We start from the raw sequence: 18,641 nt of genomic DNA, 5'->3' as shown, positions 1-18,641 counted from the left end.
CCGAGATAACCTGACGGGTTATCAGCAGCCCGTATTTTTCTCATCCATCACAGGTTAATGCTCCCAGATTCATCTCAACAGAAACTATTCCGTTATCCCACAAAGTGATCTTGGTGATTTATTAGAGAGCTAAAAATGTTATTGATAGGTTATGAATGGAAATCAATAATAAGTGAATTCTAATTCATCACGGTTACAAATATTAAGTGGTCTGCGCCCACTACACACACAGCTATGCCAGCAACACAGAGCCCTTGTAACCTAGCAACAGCTTCACCATAACAAGACCACTTTATTTCTAGGTACGTCAGACCAGAGAGCACTGATACTGTATGTGGGCCATGAAAAGCTTACGCGAGGTGCCTCTGTTATACATAACATGATCAATACATTTAAATGAACTCATGAAAGTAAATTGTTCTATGTAGCCGACCGGGTAAACAAAGTTATTACAGATTTGCTGGTGGAATTTTTAAACTGCGCTCACATGGGCTTGTAGTGACAAGCTCTTACTCTGTGTAGAAACACCACGGAGGTGACATGGAGCTCTGTGAGAGAGCAGAGGCATGCAAAGGATACAACAAAGCAGCAGATGAAGCCGTAATAGTGTGTGCAGAGAAGGAGTGTGGCATGCTGTGTTGTTTGTCTGCTTGTATTAATGTGTGCATGTGTTTTTGTGAGAAACCCCAGAGGGAGGATAAAGGAAAATTGAGAGATGTCAAGAAGCAGGAACAGGCAGAGATAGATAAGATTTAGTTTCCCATGCAACCCTCCTCCTCCTCAGAGTAGTGACGAGGCTACATCTGCACAGGCCTCACCCACCCGTCCAGCCAGCCAGCGTGGACTCCGCTGGCTCCAGTCACCTCCCTAAAAGACCCCCAGTGCATTCCTGCTCCAGCTGTGGCTCTCTTCCTCTTGGTTCTTCTCTTCTCTTTTCTTACTACCATGCTCTCCGACCACTCCTCTAAGCCCCCACTCAGTCACTCACTTGCTTAGGCCTGGGAGTGATTATCAGCCCATTGCCGGGAGGAGGAAAGAAGGAAAGGAAAGCAGGAAAAAAAAAAGGAATTGTCTGGAAAACAACTGCTCTCTTACCCCTTGTTCCGATTCCAGGGGCTCGGCTTTGACTCGGACTGCAGGCATTCCGTCAAGCATTAACATCCTGTTTCTTAGCCTGCCTGTGAAGGAACACAGAGGAGGTGTAAGACGGGTGTTTTAGCATGACTAAGCAGGTCCCACACTCACTTATTCACACATGGACATCTACAATGTTGTCCTCACACCCACTGAGAAATAAACACATTTTAAATAGACATGACTTCATGTTTCAGAATCATCAGAAGCTGACACACAAACACACACACACACAAAAAGACGCACACAAACTGTGAGTCCCTCTTCTTTATAATAAAGATTTTCGAATTGCCTGGTGGGCTGCAGTGGGGCTAATAACACTTAATAATACTGAAAGAAATCCTCTTAAGACTTCAATGGAATACAAACACATGCTTCATATACAGTTAATCAACAGCAAAGGCATGAACACAACCCGTCTTCAGAGTTTTCCTCTTTAGCCACTTATATAGAGAAAACAATGAGCGCCGTTTGAAGTTGTGGCACTTCTAAAGGTGTAATGTAATATTCATTAATTCACATTATTATTTGAAGTATTTCTTAAGATCCACGCATCCCTCTGCCTCTGAGCACGGTGCGTCTGTAAAGTGGGCAGCAGTGCCCGTCTCCTCAGCTCCGCACTGTGGCTTTAAGAGCGATACTCAGATGGAGCCAATGACAACAATGCATGTTCCGTATCCCTCAGCTTGGGCCCGACCTGAGGTAACCCTCCCTCTTATTATTTTAGCAGCAGTACATGGAGGAATGCAAGCAAGGCAAATAGACCCTAAACATCTCTATTACTCTCCACTGCTGGCACCAGCAGCGGGGTTTGCGGCCCAGTCCTCATAGTCAGCAGCACCACGGCAATCATGACCATTCTAATTCTGAGGAATAAAAGCTGAGGCGGTAATGAATGACATACATTATCTCTGTTTACCTTATGTCCTGGCCATCTAACCACACTAAACATATTGCATATCACACAAAATCCCCGTGGCCTGCTCAATTACTAAACGTTTGGGTTTTGTTTTTGTTTTTTACTCACCAAAGTATCCACTCAAGACAGCTATCGGAAAACATTTCTTATGCAAAAATTGTTTCAGCAAAACTGTTTAATGCCAAGTATTGTTCCTCTACCTCTCAGAGTCTCAAGCGAAAGGCTAATCCTGACTGTGTTTGTGAGTTGAGTGTGTGAGGGAGGCAGAGAAAGAGGGAGGATTTACTCCCTCAATCTGCAACCCCCCAGATCTCGCCTCACAGGTCTAAGTCCCTCAGGTACCCTGGCTGTGCTGCTATTGTATTGTTGTCCAGGATGTCCTTCGGCTTCAGGTCTTGGTAGGCCCAGATAGCGTTGCCATGGTAACGACTGGGCGGGTGGAGCTGCAGCCTCGGTCCAGCCTCAAGCCATGTGTTGAGGAGGAAAAGAAGAGAGGAGTGCACTAAGAGAGGCAGAAAGTGAGGTTTTGTTTTCCCCGGGATGACCACCGTTATGGCAAATGCACTTTCTCCTCATTCACGAGAAAAAAAAAGAAAAAAAAACCCAAACCTCTCCAGACAGAGACACTTAAGATAAAACTTTATTTTCCTGAGGGGTTTGCTATTCTTACATCAAAAAGTTGTTGTTTTTTCCTTTTCTATTCATTTTTCTTCACTGTGCTAAATGCTCACTCTATTGCTGATGGAAAAGCAAAACAATTAGAACTTCTTGAAAGTAGCAATCTTTTCCCCGTGTGCCTAAAGTCCATTTAATCCAGTGGGTTTGTGAGCAGTACCTAATGAACTGGCCTGCAGAGGGATATTCATAGGAAATCAATGGTCTCTGCTTTCCTTTGCTTGTGATGATAATGACCAAAGAGCTAACGGCAGTCGGGGAGCCCTAACACTGAGTAATGAGATAACTGAGGGGTGTTGAGGAGTTCGTGTCGCACTCCTTTGACTGAAGTCAAATGTCAATCGCTTTTGTTCCCACAAAAGAATTGTTTCTAACAGCTAGTGCTTGAAGATCAAAAAAAAAAAAATCAAAAAGATTAAAGATAAGAACAAAGACTGAGTTGAAACTGAAAAGAATTTGTTGGTGGTGATAAACCAATGCCTATCCAGTATCACTAAATTTGCTCTGCTGGCAGCAGGCTCAGGCAACTAGCAGTGCACTGTCCATCAGCGGTATGAGGCACTGTGTGTGGGAGATGGAGAGAAGGAGGGGTGGGGGGGTTAGAAGGAAACAGGGTAGATTAAGATCACCTTTCCATTTGCTGCTCTCTGAAATGAAATGGCCATCCCAGGTGTGTGGGGGAGTTGGATGGAGAGAGGAGGGCAGTGGAGTGTTGAGGCATCTCATTTCTCCCTCCTACAAGCCCTCCTGTCCCCACCACAATCCCTCGGTAAAAAAAAAAAGAAGGTAAAGGGAGCAGGTGAAGATTGATGTCAGTTCTAGCAGAAGAAATACTCCAAGTATACCTATTTGTGAATTTTCTGCTGTCTTTGTTTTATTGTTTGAATTTATTTGCGTGCCTGTTAATGCGTTTAACTGAATGAAGTGAAACTCCTACTGCACATCAACATCCATGACCTGAGGTTCACCATCTCCTAGTTCCCTGTTGACGGCTATTGACTGTGTACTCACTGAGGCAACAGCAAGAAGCTTGCGGGCTGCCTTAAATAAAGTGTTAAAAATTAGAATAGACAAACTTCTCTAGAAGACATCAGACATTGTGAGACCAAATGTTGACCTCATGCGCTCGTTTACATGCACATTTCCTCACTGCATACAGAATCAAAAAAATCAAAAGGAAAGCATATCAAATTAAAAACCACTGTGCCAGAAACAGCTCTGTGGCTTACTCTTGTCTTTTAGCTTTACACCTGTGCTACTAGCACGCTGCCAACACTGTGAATGAAATAATTTTATTTATGAACTGTTCAGTGTTAATTAATGGAGTTTAACAAGGAAGTACTTGACTGGCTAAAAAAAATTATATTAAAAAAAAAGATGCATGTCGGTTGGTGGTGAACAACACTGTGACTTTGTGCAAGTGCTTGATACTGTCTCTGGGTGTTCACTCTAAGAGCACGGAAAAACATTTCTAATTTTTTTGTTGTTCAAGTAAAAGTTGAGGCTTAAACAAGCTAATGAAACCAGATTTAGTATCTAGCTGTGTGCACCATCTTTGCTTCCCTTCTCATCTTTTTCCTCTCATGTGGACATACTAGCACACACACACACACACACACACACAAATGCCACACACCCTGTAACACACTGCAACAGACGGGCCCCGCCAATGCTTTGTTCCCATGTCGAACGCCCAGAGCAACTGGGTGCATCTGTGTCACAGAGGCTGGACCTGCTGCCACGGGCTGGGATGGAAGAGGGATGGAAAAGGGTGAGAGGAAGGGAAGGGGTAATGAATAATTGGGGGGATTGGGGGGAGGGGATGGGGGGGTTACATGAGGATGGATTCAGGAAGGTGATAGGAAGAGATGGCGGGGGGGGGTTGAAGAGCGCAGAGTTACTGGCAAAAGCTGTGGTTAGGAAAGCAATCACGGGGAGTTGAAGGGGTTGGGGGGGGTTGTTTAGCGGGGAGGAGGAAGGGAGGGAATCAGAGAAGGGAGAGAGGGGAGAGAGGGGATATGGACATGAGCCAAGGCCCGGTCGAGCGCAAAGCACACGGTGCAAGAATGCCAACAGACCCCCCCTCCCATCCAGTCCTCTACCAAAGGGAGGAGAGAAAGAAAAAAGGGAGAACAAGAAAGCAAAGCAAGAAATGCATTTAAAAATGTAAACAAATGCTTAACTAGTTCTATGGATAAAAGGGACAGAGCTGTAGTTGATGCGAAATAAGCATTTCCTGTGTTTTGCCCAGGCTGTCTGTTGCTGGCCTCTTCGCTGCAGCTCACTTCCCTGTTCTGTGCCCCTGGACACCCCAATGTGACACATTGGCCTGATAACCAACCTACGACTGTTAGCTCACTTGCACACTGCAGCACTTCCTCTCTTTCAAGTCAGCCAGTGCACAGAGGTTTTTGAAAACTAGTAAAGAAATACTGTAGCAATTTCTCAATAAAGAAGGTGAAATGAGGGGAAAAAACTTGCTAGACAAAGAGCTTTGGATGAGTGATACTTTTGCAGACACTGGGACATAAAGCTACTGATTTTTTTTTTTGCTAGCAGAGTAGACGGGTCAGCCGAATCACAGCTGATTTTCAATCTCAGCCTGCTTCATGTTAAGCTGCATCTGTGCATGACCTCATCTTGTTGAACTAATTCTGGTCTTGAGAGCTACGTGCATAGTTCCTTGCTGAGTTAGTACTCGAAGAGTAACTGCGCCCAGGAAAATTATGGCATTTTATGCGGTCAAGGGCTCAACATTTGAATCTTAAACCCAATCCAGTCAGTGGTGCCCTACAAAGCTAAACACCACATAAATAATGCAATTCAAACAGGACCACTTTAGTCAGAGAACTTCTTATTTTCATTTGCAGATGACTAAGTTATACTTGGCTGCTTGGCTCTGCTCTCAGGCCTCCCCAGCAAAAGCCTTGAAGAGCACACCTCAATCCCATGCTCTTCCACATGCATAGATAGAAAACCCAAGCACTCTCAAAGGAAGAACAGCAGCACAGGCGTCAGTGACACCAGATATGATGCTGAGAAGTCAGATAAATCCATAGAGCTATTTGGGGAATGTATATAAAGAAAATCTTAGCTGTGTTAACTCATATTCATATCTGACAACAAATTGCATGGCTGGTAAAACATACAACTGACATGTCTACTTGGAACCTGGGTTTTCTCCAGGATGTCAAATGATAATTTGTGTGGGAATTAAGTGGAGTTTAAGGGATTCAGACACACAGCATCAGCTTATCCTCCATATTGCCTTCTGTGCCTGCTGGCGACTGTAAAAGACCGTAAAAAAGCGCCTGATGCATTGATTTTTGCTGGGAGTGGGGGGCAGTCAACTCATTCCTGCTTGCTACAATATAGCTGTTGATGACCAAAATGACCCTGAAGCCACCGGAAAATGTTCCCGTGCTCCTGATTGGTAGTCTGCCGCTGTTTGTCACAGTGCGCAGCGGTCAAAGTTCAAATTAGTTGAACTCTCAGCGCGCTGCGGGTGAGCCACATCGTTGCTTTGGCCAGCATGCCAACAAGCCATCGGCGCAGTAACAAACCAGTGGTGCGCAGTGCAAACCATTTTAAAGTATGGATTTCACAGCGTCAATGTTCCATCATGTTTGAAAAACCGATTATGTTGATAGATATGAAAAAAACTCCCTTCAGAGCCACAGAAGGGACATAAAGATTACAAACAAATAAGGCAAATAACTGTTTTCAATACGATGAGTTGACGTTTGAAATTAGCAGAGTTCCCCTTTAAGGTCTCTCATGAAAATGAGATTAAGGTACTTCCTATCTAAATAAAATCCCTTCACCAGACAGGAAAAGAGAAACACCGTCAGTGTTGATGGTGTTTGTTGATTGTCCAAGGTATGTATGTGTGTTTAGGGTTCACGCCTGGATGTACTGTTTTGGACATGTTTTTTTTTTTAAATCATTCCTGGCACTCTGTGAATGGTCTCAGAATTTCCATTTCAGAAGACGTATTTTCCTTGGCAAGAGCAGCAAGTGAAGTCTTTTGGATGCTTCTGGGACATTTTTGAACGGGGCTCAAGAGAGCAGAGAGCTACTACCTCCTTGCTCATAAAAGCGTGGACTTCTCCGACTGCAGACAAGCACAATGGCAATAAACTACAGCTTATACACCCTACCCTGTTTAAAAAAGAGAGAGAGAGAGGGGAAAAAAGTTCCCTTTAGGGTTAAAACCCCCTCAAAGATGCACTCAACTGATGCCTTTTACCTCAAAACACCCCGCCCATTTCCTCTTCGAATAAATCAGTTCCACAGAGGAAAAACACAGCTTGCTTTATGTACACAGTTATTAATAGACAGAACACACTCATCATGTGTTGGATGATTTATTTCTGGCACATATTGTGAAACTTGGGGAACTTATCAGCTCCTTATCAATTTAAAGGAAAAACTCAGAGACAGGATGAATACATAATGATTTTAGAAATAAAAGGTAAATGGGCACATTAAGGTTGTCAGCAGCAACAAAACAGAGCGATTACAGAGGTGTCACCTAATGGCTAATCCTTGTATGATTATTCTTGAAATTAAGAGTAAAAACGATATCACTGAGATGCTGCCTATCAAAAAAAAAATGATGTGTATTAAAAAAAATTTTCATAAAACCGAATACCAAATAAAGCCATGTGACAAATTGGGTCCAGGGTGCACCCTGCCTCTCGCCCCATGGCACCTGGGATAGGGTCCAGCCCCCACAAAACACTGAATTGGATTTTGGATGGTTGGATGCACGGATGTGTGGAAAATCAAATACAGAGTAGCCTGAGACAGCTCCAGAGATAGACACCCAAAGCATGTGAACAGGTTGACTGCGCCTAGCAAAGGATGAGTATTGATTTCATTGATCCAAGTGTCATAATGGTTACACCCAGCTTCAAGAAAAGCTCCAATTTGAAATTCCCCATAAAAGTCGTCGTGTTCCAAATTAAATTTAAAAAGAAAAACCTGCGCTCTGGCGACTTTGTGCGGTGTAAAGTTAAAGAAGCAACAGCAGTACCCGTGATATAAATCATTTGAAGACTTCAAATTAAATTCTTAGAAATCAGTGTAATGACGTCTGAAATTATGGAAACACTGCCATGTGTGAGAGAGAGCCACAGAGCAGTGAACTCATAGTGTTCCTCCCTGAGCCAGGCAGCTCAGCACCTGAGAGGAAACCGGCTCCATTTATAGAGTGGATGCCCATGTAAATACACAAACAACACACAGACACAGAGTCACACACTAGTAAGGCCCACGGAAGTTCCCATATTCTGGTGAATTGCCCTTGGGTCCTTGCTATTTCTGCCAGGGGCAGGGGGATCCTGTGTCAGTAATCCTGTCATGATGAGGGGGATGAGGTCGCCGGATGCAGCTCAAGTACGCTGCCTTCACCAGCACACACGCACACAGGCAGAATAATTTGTAACGACCACGACATACAGCAAGTCAGTTATGAGTGTGGTTACAATAACAAATCTGCGGTTCACAATAAAATTTCCTCAAGGTAATGAGAAGATGTCGCAGACCGGCACTGACACATGCTTTATTTAATCAAGTGAAACTTATCAAATTAAACCAAAGAGTCGACAGACCAAAGCAAGTTGCACAAGTAATAACACTTTAGCCAGATATTTCCCTAGTGCCTCTTGTTTAATGAGTCAAATGGTCAAAATATGGTTACAACAGGGCAAAAGGGAAATCTTTTATCTTTTTTTTTTTTCAGTGACTTTTTTCATTGTGAAAGATCCCCACCTCCACCATTACCACCTCCGTCCCTTCTAGGTCTTGTGAAACTGTGGGAAATGAAGAAGCTGTTTATTCTGAGAGGAAACACTCAAAGCGAAAAGAAGAGTCGGTCGCTGTCTGGTTTGTCTGTGTCTCTGTCTGTGTCTCAAATGCACTTCTTATAAAGCTGACTTCCTGAGCCCCTTTTCTGATCTACAATCTGGCTCGCAGACACTCACAAACCTCGTGACCTCTGCCTGCACCCACCGTGAACCATATTTATCTTAGATTCAGAGGCAGACACGCATGCACATAAACTCTGCAGCTCTGCCCATGAAAGAAGAATATGGATGCCCATTCAACACAAACAGCCACCCACACACACCTACAGTGTATGCACACACAAGCCGTGCACAAATACACACACACTCCTCCACATTGCTCCAGAGAGAGGTAAACAGAAGAGTCTGACATCCTCTTGCATCATGTGCCTCAAATGCAGCAGAGAAACAGCTAAACAAGCTGTGACCGTAACAGCGCTAAAGTGAGGTGGCATTACTCAAGCAAGCTCCGACTCCCAAGTCAAAGCAATTTGTGACACCATTCTAGACTATTTATGTCCAATTGAAGGTCATTTTGATGAAATCGTGAGAAAGAATAAGTTAAATGTTCAGTATGAAAGCTGGATCGAGTTTGGTGCTAAGGAAACCACAAATAGACACCACAAAACAGCTCCTGAAGAGATAGTTTACTATGAGGTCTTCTTGCTTCAGCATAATCCGCTGACCTCTCAGAAACACCGTACACATGCATACACACTCACTCACCTCAGTAAATGCAGCACGGTCAGTGGCTGTGCATCTAAAATAGCCTCTGACACAAAAACCTCACTTGTACCAAAGGAGGGGGAGGTGGAGCCAAGCAAACCAGGGTAAACGTGTGGAGCACTTGGCTTAGCCTTTCAGGAAGATACTCTAATATTCTGTGTATGTTTATACCACCATACGGCTAAACTGTACACGAGAGTGAGATACTGTGAGGCTGGTTGACTGCAGTGGATCAATATAAGATGCACTCGGTGCCTCTGTACCAGTCTCTTATTTACTTTCAGTTCACAGGTCCTTGGTTGAGGTGACCACACTGCGGTACTTACTAATCATCTCGAAAAGGCCGAACAGCATCGCGGGCACATTTCTGTACAGCATTCACCGTGAATAAAAAATGAAAAACCGGTGAATATATTTTTATTGATGCTTTACAGTGGGAGGCCGCCATAGAAGGGAAATATAAAGCGTTCTCAGTGTTGTAAAGGTGTTAAGCAAGTGAACCTTGTGGTATTTTGCCATTTCTCAGCGCTCGTGAAGAAGTTATAGCTGCTTTCAACATGTTGAAAATGAGTGTAAGGGTGAAACCCTGCTCTAATTTCCCACACTGAACTAATGGATTAGTTCAGTACCCTCACAAAAAAGCAACAAAAAAAATCCTTTCCATCAACTCTACCACCTTGTGGTATTTTGCCATTTCTCAGCGCTCGTGAAGAAGTTATAGCTGCTTTCAACATGTTGAAAATGAGTGTAAGGGTGAAACCCTGCTCTAATTTCCCACACTGAACTAATGGATTAGTTCAGTACCCTCACAAAAAAGCAACAAAAAAAATCCTTTCCATCAACTCTACCACCACTAACCACCCACATGTTTACCACCCCCACCCACTCTCACCTGCCCGAAGGGATGCCAGCACACTCGACCCTAATGGCGAATTCTTTGTGTAGGCTACTGTCTCTTATCCCCTAGGCTCTGGTAGCGTATGTGTGTGTACTTGTGTTCCAACATGTATGTCTGAATGTGATTCCCCTTCCCCCAACATATGCACTGTGTACATACTGCTCCCAATGGCCTGTCTTCCGAATGCATCACAGCACACGTGCATTCTCAAAAAGATCGACCTAGATGTTGTACAATAACTGTACAATGCAAGCATGCCAAGGCACCAATACAGTGACTCATCTACTACTGTATCTACTGTAAACAACTCATGTAGAAATAATATCATCTCAAACAGTGAAACACACACTCTTATTTTTTTTTCACTTGTCTTCCTTTGCCCTTTTTTCTCACTCACCATCTCTTACATCCAAACAGCGGCCTGCATGCAGGCATATATGCGAGCGCACGGGCAATTTTCTCGTGGCTTTTTTTTAATAGCCTTTGCAGAGTCCTCCTGATGCAGCTTCACAAAGTGTCGCAACTATCTAACCCTACTTTTTGCTGACACAACCAAATCCACCCCAACGCACAGCACAACGGACCAAGCAAAACATTCCAACACACTGACACTTATTACATCAAATGCGCGCAGCTATTTTCGCTCACCGAGTTTTTCCCCTTGGTTTGACCCATTCCAGCTCTCCAATAACACTCAATAAAAGCCAGCAGCTGTGTTTACCTCTATTACTCATCTACTCACGCCTTCACTTCGATTACTGCTCCTCTCTTTTTAAGCCGACGCTGTGCCATGTTGATACCTGGCTGAAGCAGCTAATTGAGTAGAGCTATGGCCTGTAGTAGGAGCCTAAATTCAGCTGTGTAGAAATGCCACAGCCCTCCAAATGGATTCCACATGCTGTTTACATAATTTCGTTTCCTAACAGTTGACCTACAGTACAACTGGAAACAAAGTTCACAGTGATCCACGCAGCATCCTTACACAGGTCTGTAGAAACCATCTGCATGGAGGATAGAGAGAAGCAACTCCCAAAAGATTCTGTGAAGGGGAAAGTCTCAGAAATGATCCAAAACAGACTGAAAATGCTGACTTTGAATACTCTCCCATCCTTCTTTCTTGGCTTCCTTCCTTTTCTTCTCTCCTCCTTTAACCAGCCATATTTGGCTAAAATCAATCGCACGCTAGTTTGAAAGAGGAAACGTCATCGCCTATAGACGGGCCTTCCACTGACATACCTTTCTATCCTAGCCATGGAAACATGTCGAGCGACCTCAAATCAGAGTCTGGGGGCAAGCTCTGCAACATGAGTCACTTCCAGTAAGCAGTGAGTGTGCTGCTCTAGCGATTGTGTCATTACTCAAAAGGAAAAAAGAAAAAAAAAACTTGGATCAATACACCGGTCAGACATCATTTGAAAAAATCTGCCTGTCTTAATACGTTTTTTGCTCTATCAAAATAAAAACTTGGTTCCCCACGATAGCTTTAACAATAGGAGACTCCTTATAAGTATACAACCAGGGATGAGGTTAACAATGCTTAAAATGATCTTAGACAAGCTGGAATCTTTCATGTTAGATTGTAGAGCCTTCTGATTTTTTTTCTTCACTATTTATACTATCAACCTCAGAGTCCCTGGCTGTTGCACAATACTTTCCGTGCTTTCTCTCTCCCTCTCTCTCTCTCACCCCTCTCTTTCTGCTCACTAAACACACATGCTCTTGCACTCTGTGTACACCCTTAACTTAATTTGGTAAACAAACGGGGGCTGGACACTCGGGTCGAAGGTTGAATCCACAAGAGAATGTGCAAAGGGAAAGAACATTTTGTCATTTCTAGGATTATGAAATACCAGTATAGGGACTTCAGCTCACTAACATCACCTACAGATGTTTCTTTTTGTTTTTTAATGTCGCTCACAGTAAGTTCACGACAGCCACCGCTGGATGAACGACGAAGCGACACAACGATTCCTTTCTCTTTCCTTTAATTGAATCAGCTTTTGCATTTTCTTTTTTGGCTCACATGATAGTTTGATGTAAGAAGGTGCCAACATATCCTGGATTGAGAGCTCGAGAGATGAGAAGCAATTTTCGGAAACTGGATCTGTATGTTATATATTGGGTCCATACTCTAACCTCTCTAATTTTCCTCTCACCCTGGCCTTGGATTACAGTAGAGACCCACATTAATCCAGCCATATAGTGCGCTGCAGTCTATCTGCAATCAGTGCTGATACACTCCATAACACCCACTTGGATCAATGAGCAGTCAGTCAATATGGCAGCAGTTAACCCAGTTTATTAGCCCTAATGCAGGAAATTTCATCTTCTTAAATACAAATTTGAGCCTATGTGTTGTTAGCATGAACAAACCAGAGCAAAGCACATCTTCCTGAAAGATTTGATCTGTCAACAAGCAGCCAATTTGTGCGTCCTGATACGTGGCTGACAGAGGTTGCCTTTAAAGGGGGGAATCCTGCGGAGCAATTAAATATCCTGGGCAGAGCGGTGTTGATGGACAGATAGAGTCTATCCGTTGGTGATTGGCTTTTTAATTGAGTCCCCCCCACCTGTACCGATCCTTATCGTAAGCCTTTGGACCATGTCTTGGGGTGGGGGTTGAGCTACTGAAGGAATCAGATTGGCAGCACCAGCTTTATACAGTTGTGGAGGAAAACAGCAAGACATGTGAGACATCAAATCGTTCATGTCAATGTTGGCATAGTCGGTGTGCTCTCAAGATTTGCATTCTATTTGTGACAGCAGCGGTGGGTTTCAGGGGTTGGGTGCGCTCAAAAGCAGGCACAGGTATGCTAAAGAATACCATTTATAAATGCAAATGTTTAACCTGACATGTTGAGCATTTTAATCAGCTGCCTCTCCAGTGTTTCTTTCACCTACCACAATTGGATGGGCTCCAACTGTAGTAGTGACACATGCAGCAGTCTCCAAATACTGCAGGTCTCAGTAAAAGTGGCTCTCCAACTTACAGTGGATCTCCAGATCTCCCCATACCAATATGGGCAGCTGCCATCCAAGATGATGCCCGGGATGAGAGCAAAGCAGCTGAATAATTTTGCCAGCACAGCAGTAAACCAGCAAAGCATGACACAGGAAGGATGGGGCTAGGTGGTTAGTAACAACTGAACCTTTAAAATAAGAGCGAGATGATTGTCCACTTGCACAATAATGATGTATATCGTCCTTTCAGACAGACGATAAGAATCACAAAAATGCTAAAATGAGTCATGAGACATTAAAATATCTGTACAGCCTGCCGATATCTATGTAAAGTCTATTTGTGGGAAAACCTGATGCTTCAAGCAAAAAACTAGAAAATAAAAAAATAAGGAAACACCCCAAAACAAAATAAGTCAATTTTCAGAGCATTCTGCAAGTTGCAAGAGTTATGCTTGCTGTCCTTCAGAAGCAAATGTCAAAGATGAATAAAAAAAAGTACATACAGCGATGGGTGGATGGATGATTAAAGTAAATTTGAACACCGAAGACAAGTGTCAGTTCCCAGTTTTTTAACGGACAGCCACTGCCATCATTGTTCTTGAACTCTTAGTTATTACTATAAACAGGGCATTGAAGAGACACCAATATATCCACTGTAATCATTTTTCCAGCTAGTTTCATGGAGAACCAGGGGGTCTCCAGATCATAGACTGGACAGAATTACAGTCCTTGCTTTTTGCCTGCTGGGGTCTCCAGTCCATCAAAGGTCTAACAAAAAGACCCTAACAGCCTTTCACACTCACGCTCACCTGTACAACCGACTTTGAAATCAACACTTATATCAAGCATCTTTTTGGACTGTGGGAAGATACAGAGCATCTGGAGAAAACCCATGAAGTCACAGACAGAATACGCAAGATCGAGACAGAAAGGACACCGACAGGTTCAAGCCCAAACTTTCTTGCTGTGACGCAAAAGTGCTAAACAGTCATTTTGAACCCAAACCATGACCTTTTACTAACCCACTCATTTTTTCTAGCTAAACATACATCCTCACAGTAAGCCACAAACAGCAACATCCTTTCGATACTGCTGTCAAACCAGCTAGTGCAGGTTGCATGTTGCTTTAGGGTAAACATTAAAAATATATACACTAACTGGTCAACATTTCTTTTTCTTCTTCTTTTTTTGTTACTGCTATCTGAATGTCTGGATTAAGTCACAAGGAACACTGACCTGTTTATCATGTAAAGTGACCTTTACATGATAAACATTCAGACAGGTCATTTAACTCTTCTGTTATCATCCAAATGTACTACAGTTCATTTGAACTGTTCTCAGTTCACCGCATTATTATATGCTACACTGAAGTGAGTAGTGTTGTCAGTGAAGTTAATACTTTAGCAGTCAATGAAGTCATTTTTACAGAAATACAGGCTCTGACTGTGTTTCAGCAAGAAGATGGTCTTGATTAAGACAATATATCACATGCACTGTGCAGGCTTCCCTTACATGCAGGCAGCAGTAGCATGATCAAATACAGAATGTACAAAGGCTTCTAGCATCAGCAGCAAAGTGGGCATGTGATGAAGACTTCGGGACCTGGACTGCAAAGTCTCTGTTTTCCTCAGTCCACACTAAAACACAGTGCTTGAATTTTCTACACTGCTTCATAATCCAGGCGTACTGTGAACGCTGGGTAAAGACACAGCAAAAGTTATGCATTTTAAAATGTTAACCAGTTATTGTGGCCATTGCCTCAGGGATTATCCAGCTTAAAGACCTTCTGTTGAAGACCTGTTCATACATACACTGAACCCCCTAATTATAGCTACATTATCTAGCGCTTACAATGGCACTCTGACCACAGATGTGGTTCAGTGCTACAGTAATTAACCTTAAAGAGTTTATTTTCAAATTTCTTTCCAGATCATAAATACTGTTATCACAAATAAGCCTTCAGATCCGTGACATTCCAGACTTACGTGATTTGGATGATCAAGACGTGCAGATGTTTGTGTGCTGTAAAGAGACACTTTCAGGCATCTAATGTGATTCCTTGCCGTGTACACACAGTGTCGAAAGTCTGCTCTACATGTGTGATATCAGCCTGCTTATTCGTGCACAGGCAGAAGGCCTTATTGTACATGGATTTAAGCGATACTTTAAATGGGCACTAATCTCCCTCACTCAACACCAAGGAGCTGCAGAGCTGCAGGGGGTCTCATCCTCACACATCCACACAAACACATATATATGCCCACACCTTCCCTTCCTCTTTCTTTCAGATATGTGTATATATATATATATATATATAAAACACCCAGCACGCCCCTGCGGGCGGTTTATCCTTCAAGCTCGGGTCCTCTACCAGAGGCCTCGGAGCTTGAGGGTCCTGCGCAGTATCTTAGCTGTTCCCAGGACTGCACTCTTCTGGACAGAGATCTCCGATGTTGTTCCCGGGATCTGCTGGAGCCACTCGCCTAGCTTGGGAGTCACCGCACCTAGTGCTCCGATTACCACGGGGACCACCGTTACCTTCACCCTCCACATCCTCTCGAGCTCTTCTCTGAGCCCTTGGTATTTCTCCAGCTTCTCGTGTTCCTTCTTCCTGATGTTGCTGTCATTCGGAACCGCTACATCGATCACTACGGCCGTCTTCTTCTGTTTGTCTACCACCACTATGTCCGGTTGGTTAGCCACCACCATTTTGTCCGTCTGTATCTGGAAGTCCCACAGGATCTTAGCTCGGTCATTCTTCACCACCCTTGGGGGCATCTCCCATTTTGACCTCGGGACTTCCAGGTTATACTCGGCACAGATGTTCCTGTACACTATGCCGGCCACTTGGTTATGGCGTTCCATGTATGCCTTGCCTGCTAGCATCTTGCACCCTGCTGTTATGTGCTGGATTGTCTCTGGGGCATCTTTACACAGCCTGCACCTGGGGTCTTGCCTGGTGTGATAGACCCCAGCCTCTATGGATCTTGTGCTCAGAGCTTGTTCTTGTGCTGCCATGATTAGTGCCTCTGTGCTGTCTTTCAGTCCAGCTTTGTCCAGCCACTGGTAGGATTTCTGGATATCAGCCACCTCCTCTATCTGCCGGTGGTACATACCGTGCAGGGGCCTGTCCTTCCATGATGGTTCCTCGTTTCCCTCCTCTTTCTTGGGTTTCTGCTGCCTGAGGTATTCACTGAGCACTCGGTCAGTTGGGGCCATCTTCCCAATGTATTCTTGGATGTTCGTTGTCTCATCCTGGACTGTGGTGCTGACACTCACCAGTCCCCGGCCCCCCTTCCTTCCGCTTAGCGTACAGCCTCAGGGTGCTGGACTTGGGGTGAAACCCTCCATGCATGGTAAGGAGCTTTCTTGTCTTTATGTCAGTGGCTTCTATCAGTGGCCAGCCTATTACCCCAGCAGGGTACCTGATCACGGGTATGACGGGTATAAATATATATATATATAAATATATATATATATATATATATATATATGTATGTGTGTGTGTGTGTGTGTGTGTGTGTGTGTGTGTGTATGTGTGTGTGTGTGTGTATATATACATATACATATATATATATATATATATACACATATATATATATGGACAGAGAGAGAGACCCCGGACGCATAGTTAAAGGCAAGGTAGGGCCTCTCCACATCGCTAGGGTAAAGTCACACAGGTCAGTGCTTAGTTTCCACATCAAACCCAAGAGCAGAGGCCAGAGTCTCTACCACCCCCATCCCCACCACCACCTTTCTCTCTCCTTCCCTCCCACTCTCTCCACACACATACTCCCCCCTCCTCCTCGTCCTCCCCCTCTCTGGATGTACAAATGCCTTTGCTGTCAGCTCTGCCCTGGTCCCCTGTAATTGAAAATAACAGCCAAGGGCCAGCCCCCGGCCACTCTCTCCAGCCTGGTGGCTCTCTGCCCCTGTGACAGCCACCCATCAATACCAATGACTATTACCCTGGAAGTGAGAGCGCTGGCGATGACATCCAAGACACCACCCCTGCAACACTCCCACACACACACACACACACACACACACACACACACACACACACTCTCATATATACACACACCCGAGTGTCCTTCCTCCGCTATCCAACCCTCCCAATGTTTAACCCATTCCTAACAGCCTCGTTCCTCTGTTTCTAAGCTGCTACAGTAGACAAACAAGCCCGTCTCTCTCTTTCACACACAGACACACACACACACACACACACACACACACCATAACGCTGCACACAAATGCACACCCACACGCACACAACTCTCTTAAGACATGCACGAAACTCTGACAAGCAGCAAACTTTTTTTTCCACTGAGAAGTGCCGAGAGTTTTTGCAGCGCAGTCACACTCACATCCCCCACTAAGACATTCAGTCAGTGTTATTCTACAACACTCCTTCACTGATAAGCAGATATGTTTGAAGTTGCATTGGACTTGTGAGAGATAAGAGACTTGAAACACAGGAGGTGCCTGCGCTGCAAAAGTGTGGATGCTGCCCATGTCCCCGGTTGTCCCGAGTATATAAAAATCAGCTCTCTTTTTTTTTGGCCTCTTTTATGACAGCTTATTAATTGACACTGACAATAAAGAGTTGTCCAGTCAGCTACATGCGGGATCTCTTGTCTCCCCCCCCACTACCTTCTCTACTGTCAAACACCAAACACAATACTATAGGTGATCTGAGTTGTCATTTGCTTTGACAGAGCAATGACAGCTGGACGAAACGCATTGAACACAAGCACAAAGCCCAGCAACGTGACAAATGAAGCACATAGCAGCAGCCAGCAGAGGAACAGGACAAGAAAATTGCACAGACCTTGTCAGAAGCTGCAGAGCCGTGGAGACTAGGAGACTGTTTTCCTTTCTACAGTCCTCTCTGTCTCGTCTCCTCCTCTCCTCTTCTCTCCTCTCACTCTGCGCGTATGTACGTGTGTATGTGTGTGAGTGAGTGTGTGTGCGATAATGTGTGTGAGTGTGAGTGAGTGTATGTGAGTGAGCAGCTCCCTCCCCTTCTGCCTCTCAGCTGCTCGGCTCAGGCAGTTCTCAGGAAATGAATGAGAGCGCACAGAGAACTGTTGTACTTGCAAATGACTTACCCCGAGTCACATGATCCGCTAAATGTAGGGTGGGCCGGTGGGTGGAGGCTTCATAAGCAAAAGGGAAGACAATATACTCTAAGCTTTAACAGCATGCATCGAATTACATGGGGCCCCTCAGGGGAGGTTTCCGACGCGTCCGCTCTAAACCAGTCCAAACTCCCTCCAGTGCACACCTCCCGGAGCGCAGCGGAGAGTCCTGGGCTGGGGTGAGCACCGGAGCACCTCCCCGTTTAAAGGGGACGGAAACGAAGGGGGTAACAGTGCATTAGTTCAACTTGTTTTATTCGCAATGCATCAGTTTGGGTTGTGATAATTAAAAGGACAAAGTTTTTACACGCGCGTCTAGTAATTACACCCACGGATAC

General features: G+C 44.4%; 1 protein-coding gene across 1 annotated transcript in view; it reads right to left on the bottom strand.

The window, feature by feature from the left end:
* The window catches only part of klf12b (Kruppel like factor 12b), a gene marked incomplete at its 5' end in the record, with an annotated part of 40,376 nt that extends 22,008 nt beyond the window's left edge, over positions 1-18,368 (bottom strand). The window contains 3 exon segments of the mRNA XM_080902165.1: positions 1,096-1,178; positions 18,274-18,335; positions 18,337-18,368. Coding sequence (XP_080758291.1) covers positions 1,096-1,178; positions 18,274-18,335; positions 18,337-18,368 — 177 coding nt within the window.
* Positions 18,369-18,641: the final 273 nt, after the last annotated feature.

Source organism: Rhamphochromis sp. 'chilingali', assembly GCF_963969265.1.
Source record: "Rhamphochromis sp. 'chilingali' genome assembly, chromosome: 14".
Lineage (NCBI taxonomy): Eukaryota > Metazoa > Chordata > Actinopteri > Cichliformes > Cichlidae > Rhamphochromis > Rhamphochromis sp. 'chilingali'.
This window is presented reverse-complemented; position numbering and strand designations above follow the sequence as displayed.